Source organism: Prunus avium, chromosome 1, assembly GCF_965620075.1.
Source record: "Prunus avium chromosome 1, drPruAviu1.hap1.1, whole genome shotgun sequence".
NCBI classification, from domain to species: domain Eukaryota; kingdom Viridiplantae; phylum Streptophyta; class Magnoliopsida; order Rosales; family Rosaceae; genus Prunus; species Prunus avium.
In genome coordinates, this window is record NC_142284.1 from 35,530,942 (window position 1) to 35,553,954 (window position 23,013).

The window sequence follows — 23,013 nt, forward strand, 5'->3', positions numbered from 1 at the left end:
GATGAGATAACTTTTTGTCTTTGGACTAGAAATATTTTGAGCAGTTGATGGGATCAAATTAAACAGAAAAAGATTATTTTTATCTTCAAGCTTTCAGAGCTAAGTGCATGCCAAGTACCAACAAAGAGACACAGATCCTTGTCGCACGCAATCTTAATTCTGAATTCTGATTTGTATATGAAGGGCAGCTGAAACCGAAGGAATCAATGTGTTGGTTAAAGTGAAGCTTATAGGGAAACTAGTTTGAATACCATTTGCTTTACACAAACACAACCGTGCACATATTATTTGCTTTTTAATTACTACTGCAGCAGGTACTTTTGTCAGCTTCAGATTTTGTTTCTCATAAATCTGCTAAGAATTTAAAAAAATTTACTGGAATAATGGATTTTCTTGTTTTCATTTTGGTAATTGAGAGAGGCCAATAAGAAAAGATAATAAGAAGTATTTGTTTTTGGATAGAAATTAGAATGAATGAGAATCTCAACTCAACTCAAAGTAGTTTATTGAAGTTGGGAATGGTGTGTGCGTCACGTATGGGTAGTGTTACTGTTACGCTCATTGGGAAACGTAATATGTTTGTCACCCTTTCCTTAGACCGTGCAACACATGAAGGACCAGACGCACACAAAAAAGAGATATTCTTTTGTTTCTTTTCTTTTCAATGAATTATATACTCATTTTGTATTTGCATGTAGATAAGATCATAAGATAGATAAAGCCAGATGCCTCTCGACTCTCTCGACTCTCTCGACTCTTTCGACTCTGGACTGGATATTCATATTTGATGCTCTTGCTCTCTCTCTCTCTCCATTGTAATTTATTTATTTATTTATTTATTTATTCATGGTCTTTCTTTCTTCTGACCCATCTGTCTGTCTGACTGCAAATAAACTCGCTGTTCCCTCATGCATATCGCATCAAATATATGCATAAAAGAAAAAGAAAAAGAAAAAGAAAAAGAATGAGGAATAGTATAAAGCACATCAACAATCCATCTCCAGCCAATTCACTATTACACCAATCTTTTTCTTTGTTTTGTTTTTCAAAGGGCATTTATGGGTTTTTCACAGGGAGTTTAAAAAGGGTTTTGGACCACACACCATAATTCATGAATGAAAGGCGGGATCTCAGATTTAAAATTCCAGCCTTAGCTTTGGCCTCAATTGGCGTTCCAGAAGAAATTGCAGTCAAACCAACCCCAAACTGTCAAACTTTCAAAATTAATATACAAAAAGTGGATGCAAACTACTATGTATGTGAATGTGATGTGCCACAAAAGAAAGCAAAGCTTTACCCGGGTCTCTCGCCCCTCTCTCTCTCTCTCTCTCTCTTCAGTCTTCAGTCTTCTACTCCTAAATTAGATATATTATTCTTTTACATTTGCCAAATGAGATTTATATATAAACCCTAAGAAACCCACCTCAAATCTTGTTAGCTTGTACTCAATTCTCTCAACCCCACACCACCTGCACAAAAGACACAGCCCTTTTCTGCTCTCCCTTCCCTCTCTCAATAATTTAATCAAACACCTTATCATCAATCATCTTTCTGCCCTTCATATATATGCTGAAAGTTCACACCCGATTATACCTCTCTTAATTTCACACATTGACAAATGAGGTTGCGATTCTTCACTCTCCAGATGATCCCATGGTGTTTCCAGTTGATGGGCAACCACCATCTCTCTCGCGTGCGGCTTCATCACACCGATCAACAGCGCCAGGTTGTGGGTACCATCAAGCTCGTCAAATCCGACGGCCTCGTTTTGATCTACCACAGCCCAATCTACGTCTCCGAGCTCATGATGGAGTTTCCGAAACACCTTGTGTGCCGGTCCGATTCGTTCTATATCGGACAGAAGATCCCGGCTCTTTCTGAAGACGACCAGCTCCAGCTCGGCCACAAGTATTTTCTTCTTCCCCAACACTTGTTCCAGTCGGTGCTTTCTTTTGTGACCATTGCTTCGTTCAATACAAAAGACTCGTCGAAAACCGCATTTCTAAGGAAGGCTGCGAATTGCGAGCCGTTTGATATTCAGAAAACGCCATCTGGGTGCTTGAGGATACGCGTTTCCGACGAGTTTATATCCCAGATGTTGGAGGAAGGGAAGCTCAACGAGGAAGCAGCGAATAAGAACGATGAGGCAAATAATTTTGCAGAAGCCAAGAGCAGGGTTTGCACCACGGCTCAGTTGCAGAAAGACTACACGCAGCTTGTTGGGTCGCGGCAATGGAAGCCGAGGCTTGAGCCCATCAGAGAGACGAGGGAGAAGAGCAGAAGGCTGTCTTCGTTTGGGATGAGAAGATCTTCCAAGAAGAAATCTCAACCCAACTCATTAAAGGCGTCCCAGAACCAAAAGAGTTCTAGTACTGCTACTTCCAAAGCCAAGATCAAGATCAAACCATCAAGGAAATGATGATCTATGGATTGTTAATTAGTTAGGAGTTAAGAAGTAGGAGGGTCCTCTGTTTAGATTTTGATCGATTTGAAGTGAATATATGTTCTGCAGTTCATACTGATTTCTCACATCACACAGCTATGTAAATACATGACTGTTTTCATGCTCTTTTTCAATACAAATTATTCTCTTTCTCATCGCACTTTTTGCCTAATGATCACCATCATTTTTGCTAAAGCTATCAATATTAAATTCTTGGGTTCTTCTGCCATGTTAATTTATTAATTCCCGGTATAACAGTGAATCTCCCTTATCAATAACCATCCAGATTTCAAGTGCTCGATGCGAATCTGATTGTGTACATGTAAAAAATCAACCTAACTAACAAGAGACTCGTAACTCAAGTGATTAAGAACAGTGATCTTTATATCGCATGTCTTGTGTTCGAATCCCCTCCTCTAATATCACTTGTATGTCAGAGAAACATAGCTGGTTTTCTGCAAATGTCCAGAGTGGAATGTGGTGGTGTTATTGGTAGGTAGGGTAGAGAGGCCAGATGCGTGGCTGGGTTTGGCATAGTTGGGCTGTCTGGACTCTGGCTTAGATAGATGACGAACTAGCAGTGCCACTCATAACGTGCTGTGGATTTTGATTTGAGAGACGATGGGGTGAAATGGACAAAATAACAGTCAAAAGGGTCAGCTAGCTTTCAATCTACACATTTCTGCAAACTCCCATTATCTACAATTGCGTTACGTGAATGAGAATGAATTAATTTGTACACCAATCCTTGACTTGCACGTGTACTCTCATTCTCAGCTGACCCCACGAGTAGGCCCCAGCAACAGTAGCTACCAGCTCAGCCGTGCCAATACCCATCGCCCAATTCCAAGTCTTTAAACAGAGCATGAAATTTTTGGTCAAAGTTGGGCTGGTTCCTGTTGCTTTATATATCAAATGCCCAAGTGGACCCTACAGCCCCTTTTGGCCTCTTTCTACTCTACTCATTCAAAATTTTTGACTGGTGGTGAATTTTTGCGTCCCTCTTTTCTTCGTTTTTCTAGAGCCCCGTGGGATTCCCGCGGCTATAATTTAATGCCGGTTTACTTGGAAGACTGTATTGCGTTCAATGTTTTGAAACATGGTATTATAGGCAGAGTAGCTTTGGTTAAAAGATTGTATAGGGTGGTATTGGGTTTGCTAAATCAACATTTGAATCATGTTTTTTTAATTCCATTTCATCTTCTTAGCTAGCATGCTTAAACATTGAATCATGTTTAGCTAAAACAAATTTCCCACATTAGCGGCTAACATAAATGCTTGTAGGCGTTTAATCTACGACATGAGTAAGTCTTGAGTGTGACTACCTTATGCGACAGCACAATCACATGAAAGTAAGACCCTCTAAATCGAGCTTCACTTAGATCCGGCCGTGTGTGTGTGACACTGTGAGTGTTAGGCAGCCACACCCAAAGACAAGACTCTTCCAAAAACGATGTTTGAATTTAATCCATATATTGCAATTAAGACAAAAAGCATTAGAAAAATTGGTTGCCGTTGGATTGGATTCAACGAAAGAAAGCATTCACAATTTTTTTCGTTATTATTATTATTACTTTTGGGTCAAAACCTTTTTTCGTTAATAGGTGAGCGCTTCTACCAAAGGTGTCGTTACTCTATTGAGAGAAGAATCCTGATAACGAGCACGACATGTCGTCGTTCTTCAACTGAACTTCAACTGAAGCCTATCTCCAGAAAAAGAAACTTGTCCCTCGATAACATCGTAGTAATCAGTGTATATTCCCACCAACAACAACACCAGGGCTCTCCAAGTTCCCAACGGGCAATGCGGAATTGGGTTTGATTCAATCATCGCCATGGAAGTCCTTGCATCAGCTCAAATTCAGCGTTTGATCGTCACCGAGAAACCAATCGACACTGACCAGTACAAGCATCCCCGAAATTCCAAGACCAGTACAAGGGTACCTATGACCCGCAAGCTGCTCGGAAAAATGCCCCACTCAGACACCTTTGCATGGAACAAGCTTATCCAAACCCATATCGCCAATGCCCATTTCGACAACGCCCTCTCCACATACCACCAAATGCTGCTCCGCGGTGTTCTTCCCGATAGACACACTCTCCCCCGGATCTTATCCGCCTCCCGCCTTTCCGCTGATCTCCCTCTCGGCAAACAGCTCCATGGCCACGCTCTCAAGCTGGGCTGCTCCGATGACCGTTACGTGGTTGCTGCTCTCATCGAACTGTACGGCCGTCTCCACAGCTTTGACGCCGCAAAAGTGCTCTTCGACAAGTCCCCTATTAAGGACTCTGTTTCTTGGACTATGCTGGCCAGGCTGTACATCATGGAAGGTAAGCCCAGCATGGCGCTTCATGTGTTTGATGGAATGGTTGAATCTGGAGCTCAAATAGATCCTGTGGCGCTGGCAACGGCTGCTGGTGCCTGTGGCGTGTTAAAATCGGTGATTGATGGGAGAAAGGTCCACCGCGTTGCCAAGGAACGTGGATTGGAGTTTGATGTGTTGGTGAGCAATACCCTCTTGAAAATGTACATGGATTGTGGCTGTGTTGATGATGCTCGGTCAGTTTTCGATCAAATGCCTTCGAAAGATGTCATTTCCTGGACAGGAATGATTCATGCCAATGTGAAGAGGGGAGGCTTCAATGAGGGTCTTAAATTGTTTAGACAGATGATTGCGGATGGAGTGAAGCCGGATTCTCTCTCAGTATCTAGCGTTCTCCCAGCATGTGCAAGAATGTCTGCAAGTAAACAAGGAAAAGAAATTCATGGATACTTGATTCGAAATGGTATCCGTATGAATCTCACTGTCTTGAATGCTCTGATGGACATGTATGTCAAGTCAGGATTTATCGAATCTGCTTCGAAAATTTTTGCCGGGTTGAAGCACAGAGATGTTGTTTCATGGACCGTGATGATATTGGGGTACAGCTTACATGGACAAGGTCAGCTCGGAGTCGATTTGTTCTGCCAAATGGAGAAGGAGTCAAGCATACAGAAAGATGAAATCACGTATGCTGCTGCCCTTCGTGCTTGTGTTGCTGCGCTCATGGTTGAGGAAGGGAAGTTTTACTTCAACTGCATCAAGACGCCTGCAGTTGCACACTCTGTTTTGTTGGTAACTCTTCTATCTCGTTATGGGTTGTTTGACGACGCAAAGAACTTCATTGCTGACAAAAGGATTGAAGGAGATGCCGAGGTGCTGCGAGCACTGCTAGATGGCTGTAGGATTCACCAGCAATCGAAATTGGGCAAGCGGGTCATTGAGCAGCTCTGTGATTTGGAGCCTCTTAATGCTGATAATTATGTCTTACTCTCCAACTGGTATGCTCACTATGCAAAATGGGACATGGTGGAGGAACTAAGAGGAACGATTACAGATATGGGTTTGAAAACTAAGAGAGCTTATACTTGGATGGAATTGAGAAACAAAGTTCATGTGTTTGGGACGGGGGATGTTTCTCACCCAAGATCACAGGGAATATACTGGGAGTTGCAGTGTTTGAAGCAGAAAATGGAAGATGAAGGACATAGGCATGATTCGGATTTTAGCTTCCATGATGTGGATGAAGAGCGTGAGTGCATTCCAATTGGGCACAGTGAAATGTTGGCCATTTCTTTTGGTCTCATCAGTATGCAAGCCGGATCGACAATACGCATAACAAAGAATCTGCGGGTGTGCCGCAACTGCCATGATTACGCAAAAATTATATCCCAGATGGTAGGACGAGAAATCATACTTAAGGACCCAAATTGTTTCCACCATTTTAAGGATGGCTATTGTTCATGTGGTGATTTTTGGTGATTTAGTTATCTATATGTTGCTGTTATCATCTGGGCTCTTGAAGGCTATATGGTCCCAAAACATGAATTTGATAATGACAAGTTGACAACCTATAGCAGAAATGAGACATCAGAAACACAAAGCATTCCATAACTTATAACGAAGACTAGGGGGGCTAAATTGGGGGTACAACTGTAATATAGTGGAACAACATCTACCTCCAACAGAACACATTAGAAAAAGTAAAATAACGATCAGCAAAATGCGAGTATAGCCAATCCATACTCATGCAAGTGTTCTGATAAGAAGTAGAAAAGAAAATTCTGGAAACGAACTAGTAACAGATCCAGCCATTTAGGTTCTATCTCAAAATTTTGCATACATAACAAGCACATACTACTTTAAGTTTCCCTTCTGGTAGGCCGCCTGCGGGGAGGAGCAGCAGCATCTTCCTTCTCACTCTCATCTTCCTTCTCCTCACTGCTTCCTTGAGTGTTGGAAGTCTCTGCAGCTGCAGGCCTATCCGTTTCAGGAACAGTGACCTGCAAAGTCCAGGACAAAAGAGTTTACAAGGGCAATCATGTAATTACTGCAATATCAGAAGTCACAACCATTACAGAAAAATGCAAACATATGCAGGGTGTAATAGCATACCTTGGGTTTTTGGCCACCAAAAAGGATTTTAAAGACAACTGTCAAAAGAACAACCACGATGGATACAATGATACCAATTGTAATATTCGGCTGTTTTTCTCCCTTCTCAATTAGGTCCTGCATGAACATTGCATAAACATGCTCAATTAAGCATCATCTACAAGCTCAATTGTAATAGCATACAATGTTAACACCATTTACAACCTCACTAGCAGAGAAATGACAAAGGCTGTTAGATGCTGCAATAGCTCTCAATTAAAAAAAACGATGACAAGGCAAAGACTTACAATGATCTTGGGTTTGTATGCATCCAAGAAAGGAACGTCCACTATTTTGTAGAGAAGGTCAAATATTTTCTTCTGCAAGTATTAGTTTATAAAGTTTGTTAGTTAGATTACGCAGTACCAAAAATCAATAGAAATGAAGGAAGCTCAAATATAAAGTAAAAAGTTGATTGCCTGGAAGCCTGAGAGTCCGTCTGAAAGACCAGCAGCTTCTTCCTCAGCCTTCTGTTTCTCTTTCTCATTTTCAAACTTCGGCTTCCATGTTGTTAGCCTGTAAGATTCAGCAGCCTTCTCATCATCAGCTATGAGAATATTGTCAAACAATATGCCATCCTGCATTGTCCAGATCTCAATGCCAATAGCAGCGATGGCCTCAAAGTCAGGCTTCTCAGTCTCAAAGTAGCTAGGGTTTGGAATTTCTTGAGGTTTCCAAATACCCTTGTAACTGGGGTTGTCAATAAGAGGAAGGCTCCATTTTCCTTTATAAGCAGGATTCATCTTCATTGGCTTCTTCCATTCTCCACAACCAGGTGCCAACGAACACTTGGGGTTATCTGTTTTTGTTGGTTCCCATACACCATCCTCTTCATCGTCCCAATCTTCTGGCTTTGTAGCTTCAGGGTCATCAATCTCTTCAGGCTCATCATCCAACCACCCTTCAGGTTTTACAGCATCATCATCTTCAATTTCCATTGGTGCATCCTCATCCCAATCATCTGGCTTCACAGCATGTGGATCTGGAATCTTTGCCCGCTCATCCCAGTCCTCTGGCTTCTTATCATCTGGGTCAGGAATTGTCTTGGCTGGAATTAAGGCAGGCTCGAAATATTTAGCTGAAAGGAAATTTGCCTTCTTCTTCTCCTCCCCATCTATTAAAATGCTAACTTCGTTGTTAGGTTTCAGTATTGCAGTGTAGACATGAGAGAGTTTGTCAGAGGGCACAGATGGAGGTTCCTTGAGATGGTGCTCAACATACTCTCCACTCTTGGGGTTCTTGTGCTTAAAGATGAAATGAACCTTGTTTGTGGAGCCACATTTGTCAGGTCCAAACATAATGGAGTAGGGAGAATCGTTGTCAAATTCCTCTGGTTTCCATCCAGCCTCCTGGGGCCGGAGGTATTTCAAGTAAGCACCGCCACATTCAAGCCCATTCTGGAACCTAACCTCAAACTGCAGGACAATGGTTCCATCCTTAAGGCTCACAGCCTTACCCAGGTCTTTAACTACAGCATACTTCCTCGCCTTCTCACTGACCAAAAGACCATAATCATCATGTCCCTCACTCTTGGACAGTTTCCACACACCTAAATTATATAAACATATCAGTACACAAAATTTACTGCCAAAGCAACACATTCAGAGAGTGCTCAAGTGTGGCCTACATGCATGAGGAAGTTGCCGAAAACATACAACAATTAATCACAGTAGCATCGATTGATATGAGTTCAAACTGACTTGAATTACCATATGAACAAGTTTCTTGTTCACATCACAGAAAACCATTTAAACCATAAGAACAAGTTCCAACTATTTATTTCTTCAACGACGTAAGATTGTTACATAATAAACAAAGAAAAAAAGAAGACAGTAAATGGTGCAAGGGAAGACCTTTGTACTCATCCTTGGAAGAAACGATCCAGCGACCTTCAAATGACTCAGAAAATGGCTCGTAGAAGATCTGCCAATCATCAACTGTTTGTCAAAATTCTTGAAGGACAAAGAATACGAGGCGGTAGATTTTAATAATTTTGAAAAATTATGAATAATTATAATAAGGAAAGATAATAGGGTACCGCATCGGGTTCGTTTTCAGAAGAAGCTTGGATCTGAGAAGCAGAGCAACCAATCAGCAGCAGTAGCAGCAGCAGCATAAGCTCAGTGATCTTACGCCTCCCTTCCATCAGGACCATCGGCTTAACCCTAAACCCGCCTTCGATTTTGCATAAACCACCACAAATGCAACAGTCGATTTGAAAGGGGCTTGTTTTTCTATTAAAGAGACAAAAGAATAATATATACTAGAAGTGGAAGATAGGAGAGAGATGGATAGGTGGCTGCACGGTCTCACCGTTAAATCAAGGTCGCCGGTGTATTGTATTGTTGGGGTCATTTTAGACATTTTAAAGGGTTATACTTTAGCTGATGGGAGCTTCTTTAGAGCATCCACAGTGGGGGGTGTAAATTCGAGGGTGTAAAGCTCACTTTTACATCCCATTTACACCTCCGAGGGGTGTAAATATGTTTTTTGCTCCAGTGGGGGGTGTAAATTCGGGGGTGTAGCCGTGGGTCCCAGCCTTTTATGTTGACTTTTCTTCATTTTTGTTCTCTTTTCTCGGGTGGGTCCCGCCAGCAAGGGATGTAAAAATGGATGTAAATATACATTTTATTTTACATCCCCATGGTGGTGATGTATATTTACATACATTTACATCTCACTATTGGAGACGATTCCGATGACCCGGGATGTATATTTAACATACACCCCCATATACACCTCCCACTGTTGATGCTCTTAGAGCATCCACAGTGGGGGGTGTATTTTCGGGGGTGTAAAATCACTTTTACATCTCCTTTACACTTCAGGGGATTGTAAATGTAGTTTTTGCTCCAATGGAAAATATGTAAATCTAAAGATGTATAATTAATTTTGCTCACTTTTGTTCACCTTTTCTCATGTAGGCTCCACTTACAAGAGATGTACATGTGCATCTAAATTTACATCTCATGGTTGTTAGAGCATCCACAGTGGAGGGGTGTAAATTCGGGGGTGTAAAGCCACTTTTACATCCCCTTTACACATCCGGAGGGTGTAAATATGTTTTTTGCTCCAGTGGGGGGGTGTAAATTCGGGGGGTGTAGCCGTGAGTCCCAGCCTTTTATGTTGACTTTTCTTCATTTTTCTTCTCTTTTCTCGAGTGGGTCCCGCCTGCAAGGGATGTAAAAATGGATGTAAATATACATTTTATTTTACATCCCCATGGTGGTGATGTATATTTACATCCATTTACATCTCACCATTGGAGACGATTCCGATGACTCGGGGTGTATATTTAACATACACCCCCATATACACCCCCCCACTGTGGATGCTCTTGTGCAAATTTACAATCGTTTACACCTTCCCATTGCAAGTCATTCTAATCACAAATTGTGTATATTTAACATACACCTCATTATACAACCCCTCATTGGAAATGCTCTTATACACCCATTAAATTACTAAACAAACCCAGCTTCCAAACTTATAAGAACAAAGCCCCTCGTTTCTTTTTGTTCTCACCTTTCCCTCTCCCTGCTCCTCTGGCCATGGTTGACAAGGGGAGGAGGAGGTGGGGTGGGGTGAGGAAGGGAATAAACTTGAATTTTATAGTTGTAATGTTTTAGCAAATTCTAACGGTAAAATGTGCATTATAAGAATTTTATAAAATTGTTTTGAGCAAAAGAAAAAAAAAAAAAAATAGTTGGGATTTAGAAGGGGTGAGTAATTGTTTGAGTTTAAATAAGTCATCCATGAACTCTATTTAAGAGGGGCTATTTTAAAAGGGCTTTTTATTTAAATTCTGTTGAAAAAAAGGCTGCTTAAAATGGTTACTCAGACTTTCGAACACTGTATTTTATATGCGTATATTAATCAAGGGGCCTTCTCCAATGCGAACTCTAAGATGCGAACTCGTTGCGAACTTTTGTTTTTAACCGTTGGATGGCTTGTGTGGCTTTATTTTCTTTCTTTTCGCTCTTCTTCCAACGGTTAAAAACAAAAGTTCGCAACGAATTCGCATCTTAGAGTTCGCATTGGAGAAGCCCCCATTAATCAATGCCATATGTTGTATGACATGAAGCAATATATGAAGTTTCACCATAAGCTAGGTTATATGTGAGCAAAGTTCTGACAGACGAATTCTACCAAGCAAAGCATATGCATATTGGGTAGACGGGAATGCAGTACTAGGCAGAATGTTTGTAAAGAACATGAGACTAGGTAGCAGCATTCAAAGCAAATTGTCCATAATCTATCTATAATTGCTAAATTATGTGGTTCATAGTTACTAATACAGTCTCCGTCTAACATGAAAAACTCTTTCAACCGATTCAAAATCGATACTTTGTTGCATTATCTTGGAAGGTGATGCCTAATCAATCCCTGCTGTTCATCCAACACAAAGCCGGCTGATGAAAAAAGGGCACTCGTAAAGAAGGGTTTTAGATCAAATATCTCATGCTCCTGTGCCTGCACAAGATAAATCCAACACAAAAAGCTCGATGGTTAACTGCCTATTTTGTTTATGCAAGTCAAGTAAATTTCCAATATCAGCCGTTCATGTTTGCATTACCATTCTCTGCAAATCTCCAACTCTGACATCGATATGGGTGAGCGCTGAACTAGAGCCAGAAACAATTTCTTCAAAGTGAATTGCATCCTTCACAAGCTGACGGAGTAAATGGAGGAGCACATTGTTGTAATCCTTCTTGAAAGTCATGTACTTTCTGAAGCTCTGCAAATACAAAACAAATTCTTCAGGAATCGACCACTAAAGAGCTTCAAATATTTTACCAAGTAATCTTCTATACATTCTAATGCAGGCAAGCATAAGAAAATTATCAGATTATAATGTCAGAGTAGGAACAAGATCAGTTATAGTTTAGCAATGCTTGATCATGAAAACGCACACACATAGTTCTAGTCTTTAAAAATTAAGGGCGCCCATATTCAGCCAAGACCTACAGCTACAGATGATTCTCATGAGAACTTATTTTCTTCAACTATAATGTAAAGTTCCATTGCTATGAGAAATAATAGCAAAAATCAAAACCATTCAATGTGGCAACTAGATTTGCCATTTTGTCAAAATATTAGAAGCTTTGGAAGAATATCAGAACACCATAAGTAGGGGGAAATTTTAAGGGAAGATGTCACTCTTTGATACCTTTTGCAGAGCTTTCTGCACCCCAAATTTTTGGGTAGAGATAAACGAATCTAGTAATACACGAATTGCCATATCCACATCTTCTTGTATTACATGCTGTCTAAGGTGCATTCTTGCATGTGCTTCAGACATTCGAATCATTGATTCTATGTGCCTTACAGCTATGGGTACTCCTTGTCCATGCTAAACAAAAAATGAAAGAGTAAGTTTCCTATAAGACAACCCAAAACACAAACCTTCAAATAAAAAGACAAGAAGAGAAACTAACTGAAGATTCTCTCCGCAGTTCAGCATAAACAAGTGTGAGCTTTTCCAGATCAGCGTCATGCAACCTTGGGAATACATTTAACTTGGCATAAGTTAAGTATTTCTTTAGCATATCTTGAGAAAGTATCTGAAAGTTCAGGCAAAAAACTCTATGAGATTCAAAAAGAAAGAAACTCAATTCCAGACAAACCAGGAAGGTACAAGTGGATAAACTAGGTAGATATGAAGTATAAACCTCTGGATCCATTGGGCTGTCGGAGGTATCTTCTTCGGAATTGCTTAAGGGCATATTATCCATGTTAGCTCCCTTGGCTTGCGACTTGAAATGACTATCAACAACAAACCTTGCAAGCATTTCATCAGTGACGGGGTCAACCACATCCTGCATGTTATCAATTTCCTTCCCTGTGAGAATGAACGGAAACAAAAATGTGGAGAAGAAGACGAGCTTGTAGGATTCTAACCTTAACAACACAGAGGATGTCAAAACGAGAGATGATGGGGTCTGTTAACTCGACATTTTGTGAAAATGTCTTAGAGGAATCATATCTGGAATAAAGACATAAAGGTTAGATTTGTTCCTGGAAATGCAAGTGAATGGCTCAATGGAGAATAGAAGATAGTGCCAGGTTTACAAATGCAACAAAGTATGTCCAGTTGGCTACTCTTCGTCATTTATCCTCTATCATACCTTCCACCAACAGGGTTTGCAGCTGCAATGACAGAGCAGCGTGCTTGGAGAGAAGTGACAATCCCAGCTTTTGATATGCTAATACTTTGTTGCTCCATTGCTTCATGAATACTCACCCTGATTGAGATGAAAATGTAAATGCTCAAATGCTCAAAATAAGCTGGAAAGGGGCGAGGGTGGGTGTCTGTTTTCATAATTGGAAGATTTACATATATACTAGCATTGTCATACCTATCCTGATCATTCATTTTGTCAAATTCATCAATAAGGCATATTCCCTTGTCAGCAAGAACAAGAGCTCCTCCTTCAAGGGTCCACTCCCTTGTAACAGGATCCTTGTGCACAGCAGCTGTGAGTCCCACAGCAGATGCTCCTTTACCAGTAGTATACACAGCTCTCTGCCCAGTCTTTTCAACATACCTTGTGGGACAGCAATTGATAAATTAATTAGATCTTTGGAGCCAAGAAATTGATTCACTTTTAAACTGATGGTAGTAGCTCTTACTTAAGAAACTGTGATTTTGCCGTGCCAGGATCACCTAGTAGAAGTACATTTATATCCCCTCGGAGTCGGTGTTTTCCCTCAACATTTTTCTCTTGGCCTCCAAACATGGCAAGAGCTATTGCAGTCTTTATGTCCTCGTGGCCATAGATTGATGGTGCAATGGACTTGACAATCTGCGTTCATAGAACATTTAGTTATTTCATGATAATACATGAGATGCTTAGTTGAGAAAGATACAAGGGTTTGGTAGCAACCCTTTCTCCTATTCTTGGGTCTTTAGACAACTTTTCAATCTCATCTTTATCTTCCTGGGTAAGTTTGTAAGCAGAAAAGAGGTCTTGCTTCTTTGTGATATAATTTGCTTCAACCACAGTGGCAAATACAGGAAACCCATTCTTTGTATTCAAAGATAAGTCAAAATTATTTGAATAAATGCCAGTGACCTCCTGAAATAAATCAAATAGAACGGAAAACAGAGTATTAGTACGAATTCACTAAAACAAGTAACAAGAAAAAATGAGCAAGACCAGGATGAGGATCCTACAATCTCTTCCCCTGGACGAGCACAATCAATTAGATCATTCAACAGTATCACTTCCTTGTATCTTGGAAGCCGACCTGCAGGCACAATTCCTGGGCTCTCTTGGAGTGTAAGCTTTTGATAGTTCCTGTATATGGTCTGAAGCAAGAAATAGACGGACACGTATGAGGTTCAATTTGTGTTTTACCTATATTCTTGTCTGAGAAAATGCATGGAAACCCAAAACAAAACAAAAAGCAACTAATTTTACAGAGATGCTGGACCCAAAACTAAAAACCTTAACTCAGCAAAGCCTCTTACAGCTGTTTAGCATAATTGAGGTGCAATATTAATTATAAGTTCCCATAACAGCCTCCACAACATTCAATGTTAATCCCCTTTCTTCTCTTCAGAGTTTTCCAGCCAAAAAGAAAACTGAAGGCAAATGTATGTAAATTTGTAAAACTCACCTGCTCAATATTGACACTAAACGGTCCTTTTGATTGGCATTCAGGGCAAGAACCAACTTTAACTTCTGAATAAGAGTTTTGAAAGAATGGCCCCAAGATTGCCCCACATTTATTGCAATCGTACTTTACTTGTTGCAATTGGGGAAATACCCCAGAGCGTCGGGTCACAACGCCTCCAATACGAATCATGGTATTCAAATGGATCTGCCTGCACACCATAAGAGCAGATGACATTTACACCTCAAAGGAAAAAGGTAGCAAAGATGTAGCAAAAAAACAAAAACAAAAAATCTCCACAATACCGAATGTTGCGAATCTGATCGTAAACAGGTAAGTTGGTTATCCTAACGTAGATCTTTTGATGGATACGTTTGTAATTGGGGTGTAAACTAAACACCACATTCTTGGCAACATCTTCCATGACTTCAAGGACAGACTGGGGAGCATCAGCCAACCAAATGGCAATATTGGGATGAGTACCGATGAATTGCTTGTAATCAATCTCCAGACTACACTTATTGGCTACAAAATGCAACAGTGAATTTATTCAAAATTCAAATTAAAGATCCGAGGCATTATGTAGCTTGCAGCTTGCACAACTCGTTGAGATAAAAAGTACAAATGGCCAATGTACAGTTAACAGAGCATAAGAGCCGGTTAAATAAAGCTAAGCCCTTACCTAATACCATCTCATTAATGAGTCGCACATATTCAACGTCAGAAGAACCCTTCTTCACAAAGGTGAGCAGAAATTCTTTGAACTTCTTGGCTATAAATCTTCGCACTTCATCTCTAGTAACCCACTCCCTGAGTGTTCCCTGAACACGATACATCTCAAACTCGGCTTCTTGGTCATCATCATCCTGCACATGAAATTCATGTAAAATGAGAAAAGCTTGAAGAAATTTACTCAAGAAATTCATGTAAAAGGTCATCCAAGTCAGAAGCATGATTTGTATAACTAAACCTCATAGCCATCATCATCAGTCTGGTCAGTCATTGGGACATCCTCTCTGGAGTTTCCGCGCTGTGATCTTCCCGGTGAACTCTGCATTCCATCATTATCGTCGTAGCTTCTTGGAGGCCTGAAATCAGCCCTCGCCCTCTTTGAAGGCCTGTAGCTGTCATCATCAGTATCTGCAACCAAAATGCCAACAAAATCAACATTAAACTAACATCATCAACAACAACATCATCAACATCATCATCATACAATCTAATACAGCTATCTTTGGTTCCCAATTGTACGGAGACATTAATACTCAAGGCTCTAGGCTGAGTAGCAGGAGCAACTTTTAATTTATTATGAGCCCAAACGATGGATTCAATAAGTTCTTGCCAATAACCACGCCCGCTGAATTTTGACGGAAATAAAGTTTGGATGAGAGCTTACCTTGGTCATGGAGAAGATGAGGGAGCTTGCGAGTTGTTTGTACGCCGTCGCGGGTATCGAGCTCGATTTCGGCGGCTCTGCGGTCGGCCATGATCTGATCCAAATCCCTCTCGTCCTCAACCGAGTCATCAAGCCCCAACGACTCGTATTGGTCGTGCTCATCCATTCTCCGATAATCACTAATTTCACATTCACAATAACCATTTCGTGAACACTAAATCACGAAATTTTACTTTAAAAAACCGATTTCAAAAGCATCATTATTATTATAATTAATATTATCATTACTAAACAAAAATTGATAGATTTTGAAGTACTGACTCCAGGAAATTGTCGTGGAAGAGATCCTCTCCCTCCTCCTCTTCAAGGAGGACGTCTTCTTCAGGCTCATCCCGGACGATTTCCGGGTCGACGGCGGCCTCGTCGTCGTCGGACGATGATGAGAAGTTCTCGGATGTGCGGCTCGTGTGCGGCAGCTGATCCGTGTTGAACCCCACTGACGTCGGCGAGTCGGGCGTTGACGGCGGGTTCTCGGCATTTCCGGCCATTTCTTGAAATTAAATTCCTTTCGTCCTCTCAACTTCTCTGAAATTGTCAGTTTCTCATTCTCTCTGCGGCCGAAAAACCGATTTTAGGGCTACTCTACTTCAGGCTTCTACTTTTTGGCGGGAAACTTTCCCTCCATTTTGGCTCACGCGGGCTGTCTGCCACGTCGCCTGATCTCTCAACCTCTTCGCAGGCTGAGTTTGTGATGATGCTAGTGGACTGTGGAACCCAATTAAAGCCCACGAATTGTAGCCTCTATTGGACTCAGTTTCATCTCTCGTCGTCGAGAAATTTGAGACCCACCAAATATAAACCCACGGATGATTAGACGAGGACGACTTGTCGTCTCGCTTATTATTGAGCCACTTTTTTTTTTAATAAAAAAATTTATTACCGTTTCTGCTCCACCTCCAAAGATAAAAGGAAAATTCTTATGAGGCTTTCCAACACACTTTCAATTTCTTTTGGGACATCTGTAAACCGTCCAATCTCATCAAATTGTGCAAGCCATGTGCTATAGCGTAGGCCTTTAGAACTCCTCTTGTAAATAATAAAGCAACCCTTTCTAAATTAAACTAAATGAACCTAATTTAAGAGGAGGGCGGGTCACTGTTCTGATCAACGGAAATATCTTTGTTCACTATTTTAATGCAAAGTGTATGCTTACCACTTTTCTGAATACCTGATACTTGTCCGTAGACATGACTAGAATTAACTTTTTATTTTGATTTATGTAGTCATGGTTATGTTTATAGACACATGTCAAGATGTTGAGCATACACCTTAGGTTAAAGTGGTGAGCAAAAATGCTCCCGTGATCAACTAGCCTGACCCGTATATAGTATAAATATAATTAATTAATATGTAACAATGTTTATTTTACATATATATGGTGCAACCCACCAACCTTGGCCATTAGTGCAAGAATCGACTTGTGATTGAGGAAGTTAAAAAAAAAAAGTTGTGTTAACAAATCGAACTACTAAGCACCAACTTGACATGCAGAAGGCTATAAAGGCTTTAGAAAACAAGACACAGATCTGGCTAGCAGATGATTGGAACTTGGAAGGTCACTCCAACATTTTATTCCATTTCAAAAGTATACATTACAAATAGCTTTACAGCCATTTATGCATGTAAAAATTACAAAAGCCCTAAAGTTCTTTTCAGCCATGCTCAATATTCTCTGAAAAAGCCGGGCCAATAATGGATGCATGAGGCAACAAAACACACCACATACATACCTATTTATATAGGGGGTTTGATTCGATCCATCGATCCCTTCCCTAATGTAATTAATTAATGTAAACAAATCCACTTAAAAGTTAATTAGTGGCTTCTCTCTAGCATTTCTTGATATCTCTTGAAGGAGAGAAGCTTTTGCAAGCGTATCTGTTTATGAAACCTGTTAATGAACAAATCCGCAACCTGATCAATCTCATCTTCCAGCTTGAAATCCTCCCCTTCCTCCTTGGAATTCCTCACGATATCAATCACCGACCCGCCATCCTTCACGTCGTCAAAGTTCTCGTCCTCGTCGAACATCGAGTGCCTCAGATCCGGGTACTTATTGTCTTCGTCCTCGTCCTCCTCGGCCATGGCATTGTAGCTCGAACAAGCACCAACCGAACGCGAGTACTTGTTGGTGATGGTGTTGTAGAGAACGAGGGCCTTGCTTCGGTCTGATCCCTCGTCGTCCTCTTCGTCGCTTTGTTTGTCGCGGTGGTCGTGGCCGAGGAGGCTGTGGATCTTGTGAGACACCGTGTCCATCAAAACCTTCTTGTTCTTCACCAAAGAGAACATTATGAGGCGGGCTTTCACCGCGCTGGTTTTGCTCTTGATGGCCAAGGACTTGGCTTTGGCTATGGAGCTCAACACGCTCATTATCTGTTTCAAGAAAGCAGAAGCCTTGTTCTTCATGATTTTCTTGCTCGATTAAGAAAGATATATGAGATGATACTCAAGATATATTATGACTAGTGGTTTTGTATGAGATTGAAGCTCAATTTGCATGAAGGAATTCAAGAGGCCTTGGTGGGTTTATATAGAAAACAAAAGGCTTCTGCTTTTTGGTCGTGGGGTGGGGCGAAAGTGACTGAAAGCAAAGAAGAAAGTGAAAAAAAATTAGAAACACAAGTTCATTATTATTTTTATGGAACCATCCTCGCCGTACATGACTAGTGGACAAACAGTGGGTACGATTGTCTTTTGGAAACAAAAGCTTGGTGACGAGGGCTATTTATATTAATTAATTAATGATAGAAGACGATTATACCCCTGAGCTTAGCCATGCTGGTGGGATAAAGTGATTGTGAGATCTCTCAAGTTGGGGGGAAATATTTCACTTTATTATGGTGCTAAGGAATTAAAGGTGTTGAAAAGGGATTTGGACGGTGGAAGTTAAATTGAAGCCAGTGAAAAAGTAATATTTAATAGGCAAGAAAAAAGCAAACTATTCGTTGCCTCGAGCACTAAGTTTTGGAGTTCCTGCAGCAAAATGCAATGCTGAATGTGAATCATACTAATCATATAAATATGCATAGAACAGAAGAAAATATGTGCCTTTTACTGCTATGTACCCTATTTGGCGGTGACGAAGCCAGAATTTCATGTGTGTGGGAACCTCTTACAAATTATAAAGAATAAAAAATTCGAACTCACAATACGTACGAAAAATAGTGTATATATATCACATATGTCAAGAATTATATTGCTTATTGGTTGCAATCATAATTGTCCTCAACAAAGGAATAGACAAATACATTCTAAGAAAGAAAAATTGCAAGAGATAGACAAAGAGAAGCGATTTAGCAAAACCTTAGGTCCCTTCATGCATTTATATCATACATGAAAAAATATCACTACTACAAAAAACGAAATAGACGACGGGGATCCACCGTTGTTGTAATGCTTTGAAAACCGTCGTTAAATCGACCGCCATTTTTTTGGGTGTCAAATTATGACGGCTTTTCATCGTCGTTGTTTATCTGTAAAGACGACGATTTTTAAAGAAAATCGTCATTGTTTAGAGATAAAGATCGTTAATTATAGGAGGAAAGACGACGATTTTTAATAAAACCGTCGTGGATTGTAGGTTAAGATGACGGTTTTTTATGAAAACCGTCATGGATTGTAGGTTAAGACGACAATTGTTTTATAAAAACCGTCGTTAATTATCTATAAAGCCAACGGTTGGTTTATAAAAACCGTCGTTAATTATCTGTAAAGACCATGATTTATTATGAAAACCGTCGTCTAATAAGTTCCCAAACTGCTACATTTTAGTTCTTTTTTATTTCATATGATGCTATACAACGATTTTAACTAGAAAACCAACCATAATGCTTTATTAATGAATATATACACTCAAAAATAGTTTCTTTCATAAAACTTGAAGATTCAATAGTTATTACATATGGTAATTAAGTAGTACAATCCTTTCCTAATAAGACCTACATACTCCTAACCCAAGCCTTCCTCATCCAAACATACAAATGATGCACAACTGAAGTCTCCTCCATCATCCTTGTAAATAAATCAAAATGACAGAGAGAAAAAAAAAGCTAAGATTATAAACATATAAAATTAGGTGGAAGAGAAATTTTACCATTGGACCATATTTCCATAGAAAACTTGTAAAATGAGCATAAAAAAGACCATCGAGAACTTGCAAAAGGAAAAATATATAAATCAAATGATGGTGAAAGGAGAAGGTAACAAATTTTCAACAGTAAAAAAATATACGACTCACATAGAAAACCTGCAAAAGAAAAAGTTATAAATCTGCAAGATTCCTCCTCATCTCTTGAGAACCATATCAGAAAATCTAAAAAGAAACCAGAAATAAAAAAAAATATGTAAACAAACCAGACAAATCAAGAGAGATAGAAAATATGAAATCAGGGAGACAAAGAATATACCAGAAACGTAAAGTGGCTAATCTAGAATTCACTAGCAAGATATAGAAGGGTCAGAAAATCTAAAAAGAAACCAGAAATAAAAAAAAATATGTAAACAAACCAGACAAATCAAGAGAGATAGAAAATATGAAATCAGGGAGACAAAGAATATACCAGAAACGTAAAGTGGCTAATCTAGAATTCACTAGCAAGATATAGAAGGGTATTGAGAAATTAGGTGACTTTCAAATCAAACCTTTCAACCAGCTTTGATTCTCAAATACAGAACCTCCCTCTCCATCTTATGGATTTGCGAAGACCTCAATCTCTCAACTCCTTCATTGATATCGATTTTTTGATGATTTTGTAAAGAGTTTCATGAGGGTGTTTTAGAGAGCTCAGAAGGGTTTCAAGGAGGGAGAGATAAGGTTTTCAAAGACGGGGGAAAATCTGAAAATTTGTCGAGCGAGAATTCACTTAAGCAGCCTTTTTTTAGCGCGTTTTAAAAGACGACGCTTGTTAATGAGAGATAAGGTTTTCAAAGACGGGGGAAAATTTGAAAATTTGTTGAGTGCGAATTCACTTAAGCGGCCTTTTTTTAGCGTGTCTTAAAAGACGACCCTTTTAAAAAAAAAAAACCATCGTCTTTACATATAATAGACGACCCTTTTTAAAAAAAAACCGTCGTCTTTACATATAATAGACAACAATTCTTTCAAAAAAACTGTCGTCTTTACATATAATAGACGACGGTTCTTTCAAAAAACCGTCGTCTTTTAAAAATCAAGTAACCTTTTTTTTGTTCAGCATGTTTTAAAAGACGACGCTTGTTAGTAACAAGCGTCGTCTTTTAAAAATAATATAACGCTAGTAGTGTATAAGATGATATATCATGACGGTTTTAAAAACACCGTCGTCTTTTAAAACATGACAACGGTTTTAAGATGCACCGTCGTCTACTTTGTGTCGTGGTTTAACTATTTTGTAGTAGCGTATTGACTAAGTATGAAAAATGATTTTTCGGAATAATCATTTTCTCAAGATAATTTTTGGCGGCTTTTATTCCTTACACATCAAATAAGAAAACTTGATTTTATGAGATTTTAGTATGAAGTATATATTCACTTAGTGAGCCATCATTTTTAGCCTAAATCATATTTTACACTAAAACCGATTTTTCATACTTTGATTTGGTGGGAATTTGATTTTCTAGTATTTTTATTTGAATCCAAATAGGGATTACTTCTTTATTTACACTGTAAACTTAAGTAAATAGAGTAATATAAAAATAAATTAAAGTAAAAGGACAAAGACATTTACTTAAATGTTGAAATTGGAAATAAGGTAATCTGTACACCTGGAGTGCACCACCACCAGCTGAGCAAGGGGGCAATTTGAAATACCTCATTGTGCCTTAATAGGTTCGCCACAACACATATGGGTACATATCAAAACGTAAAATATTTGAAATAATATACATATAGAAATACATAACAGTATATTGCTTTTAAAATATAAAAAAACAAACCTTGAGTGGAGGCTCGAGACCGCACTGGTCCCAGTATGGCTCCGCCCCTGCTGTTTGGAAATTTGCAAGTAGTCATGCTAGGGAGATTATATTTTATATACCAATTTGTGTACGATAATTTTTTGTACGGTGTACCATTTAATTACATGGGACATGCAAAAAAATTTATTTTTATGTCCTATGTGTATTGGATAATATTTCCACATATCTCATGTGTATTATGTGGTTCACCAACTAGCCGGAACATACAAAAATTACTCTGTATGTACCACTTTTCTAATAGAAATGGAATCCACTAATACAATTATACAATGGGTCTCATTTCTATTAGAGTAGAAAAAAATTTATGAAACGGGAATAACACTGTTTTGTTATCCCCAACCAATCACAGATTGCCATGTGGAAAAATTATCACATGTGGCATACTGTGATTGACCGAGAATAATAAAATAGTGTTATCCATGTTTCATGATAGTGTAATAGAAGATGCAATATACAAGGTGGTATAAAATGTGATCTCCCTAGTATTTTCAATTTGCAAAATATGTGATTAATTAGGATTGTATATAAGATGTGTCATTTGCTTTTACAGATACGTACCATATTGTACGTCATTGCATATGCATGCTTATTTATTCTATATATATATTTTTGTTGATCTAAATTGATACGCAATATATAATTTTAATTTATGCCTAAAATATTTGATGCTTAAGTGGATTCTTTCAACCATCTCAATTCTTCTTGTAGAGTATCACTGTCATCGTGCTTGGTTTTTCTTATTTGTAAACAAATAAATAAGTTTTGATAACTTGAGATGTAATTTAACAAGAATTGATAGATTTGACAGCAGAACCAGTTTGTCGCAGATTCAGACCTGTGGGGTTCTGGCGTGCTCGCATTATCCCTCTGAATTCTTCACCATATGAAGTATGTGTGGTCAAAAGTGAAAGCGAGAGATTTGTTAGAAATTTTTTAATGCCTACATTAATAAATCATTTTGTTATAGCCTTTGTTTACAGTCAAATTAGTGATTATGATATGAGTGATGGCCTTTTGAAAGTGAAGTCAATATTATTTAGACAATATGCAAACGCGATGTATTT

General features: G+C 39.2%; 4 protein-coding genes and 1 pseudogene across 4 annotated transcripts; 2 read left to right on the plus strand and 3 right to left on the minus strand.

Annotated features, from left to right (window-relative positions):
• Positions 1 to 1,290: 1,290 nt before the first annotated feature.
• Positions 1,291 to 2,603, plus strand: LOC110767557 (uncharacterized). Its single transcript, XM_021971135.2, has one exon. The coding sequence runs from the start codon at positions 1,619 to 1,621 to the stop codon at positions 2,417 to 2,419; it is 801 nt and encodes a 266-aa protein (XP_021826827.1). The 5' UTR covers positions 1,291 to 1,618; the 3' UTR covers positions 2,420 to 2,603.
• Positions 2,604 to 3,878: 1,275 nt separating this feature from the next.
• Positions 3,879 to 6,271, plus strand: LOC110767555 (pentatricopeptide repeat-containing protein DOT4, chloroplastic pseudogene; annotated as a pseudogene).
• An 83-nt stretch (positions 6,272 to 6,354) lies between these two features.
• Positions 6,355 to 9,200, minus strand: LOC110767556 (calnexin homolog). The gene is made up of 6 exons (XM_021971134.2): positions 8,957 to 9,200; positions 8,772 to 8,841; positions 7,338 to 8,467; positions 7,167 to 7,238; positions 6,880 to 6,996; positions 6,355 to 6,767 (listed from the first exon to the last, which is right to left on the minus strand). The coding sequence occupies exons 1-6, from the start codon at positions 9,071 to 9,073 to the stop codon at positions 6,627 to 6,629; spliced, it is 1,647 nt and encodes a 548-aa protein (XP_021826826.1). The 5' UTR covers positions 9,074 to 9,200; the 3' UTR covers positions 6,355 to 6,626.
• A 1,886-nt stretch (positions 9,201 to 11,086) lies between these two features.
• Positions 11,087 to 16,652, minus strand: MCM2 (minichromosome maintenance (MCM2/3/5) family protein). The gene is made up of 17 exons (XM_021971142.2): positions 16,256 to 16,652; positions 15,935 to 16,113; positions 15,509 to 15,678; positions 15,221 to 15,404; positions 14,844 to 15,063; positions 14,542 to 14,749; positions 14,096 to 14,230; positions 13,806 to 13,997; positions 13,552 to 13,724; positions 13,278 to 13,466; positions 13,047 to 13,163; positions 12,820 to 12,904; positions 12,591 to 12,737; positions 12,357 to 12,482; positions 12,089 to 12,271; positions 11,495 to 11,656; positions 11,087 to 11,391 (listed from the first exon to the last, which is right to left on the minus strand). Exons 1-17 carry the CDS (start codon positions 16,480 to 16,482, stop codon positions 11,275 to 11,277), a joined length of 2,814 nt encoding a protein of 937 aa, XP_021826834.2. The 5' UTR covers positions 16,483 to 16,652; the 3' UTR covers positions 11,087 to 11,274.
• An 883-nt stretch (positions 16,653 to 17,535) lies between these two features.
• LOC110767561 (transcription elongation factor) lies at positions 17,536 to 18,500 on the minus strand. The gene has a single exon (XM_021971141.2). The coding sequence runs from the start codon at positions 18,398 to 18,400 to the stop codon at positions 17,810 to 17,812; it is 591 nt and encodes a 196-aa protein (XP_021826833.1). The 5' UTR covers positions 18,401 to 18,500; the 3' UTR covers positions 17,536 to 17,809.
• Between the last annotated feature and the right edge of the window lie 4,513 nt (positions 18,501 to 23,013).

Excerpts from the sequence above, each read along its gene's own strand:
- LOC110767557 (XM_021971135.2), top strand. The coding sequence starts at position 1,619 with ATGAGGTTGCGATTCTTCACTCTCCAGATGATCCCATGGTGTTTCCAG.
- LOC110767556 (XM_021971134.2), bottom strand. The coding sequence starts at position 9,073 with ATGGTCCTGATGGAAGGGAGGCGTAAGATCACTGAGCTTATGCTGCTG. Across the intron at positions 8,842-8,956 it reads CTGAAAACGAACCCGATGCG|ATCTTCTACGAGCCATTTTC; the intron begins GTACCCTATTAT and ends GATGATTGGCAG. Across the intron at positions 7,239-7,337 it reads ACGGACTCTCAGGCTTCCAG|AAGAAAATATTTGACCTTCT; the intron begins GCAATCAACTTT and ends TAATACTTGCAG.
- MCM2 (XM_021971142.2), bottom strand. The coding sequence starts at position 16,482 with ATGGCCGGAAATGCCGAGAACCCGCCGTCAACGCCCGACTCGCCGACG. Across the intron at positions 15,064-15,220 it reads CATTAATGAGATGGTATTAG|CCAATAAGTGTAGTCTGGAG; the intron begins GTAAGGGCTTAG and ends TGCATTTTGTAG. Across the intron at positions 13,998-14,095 it reads CTCGTCCAGGGGAAGAGATT|GAGGTCACTGGCATTTATTC; the intron begins GTAGGATCCTCA and ends GATTTATTTCAG.
- LOC110767561 (XM_021971141.2), bottom strand. The coding sequence starts at position 18,400 with ATGAAGAACAAGGCTTCTGCTTTCTTGAAACAGATAATGAGCGTGTTG.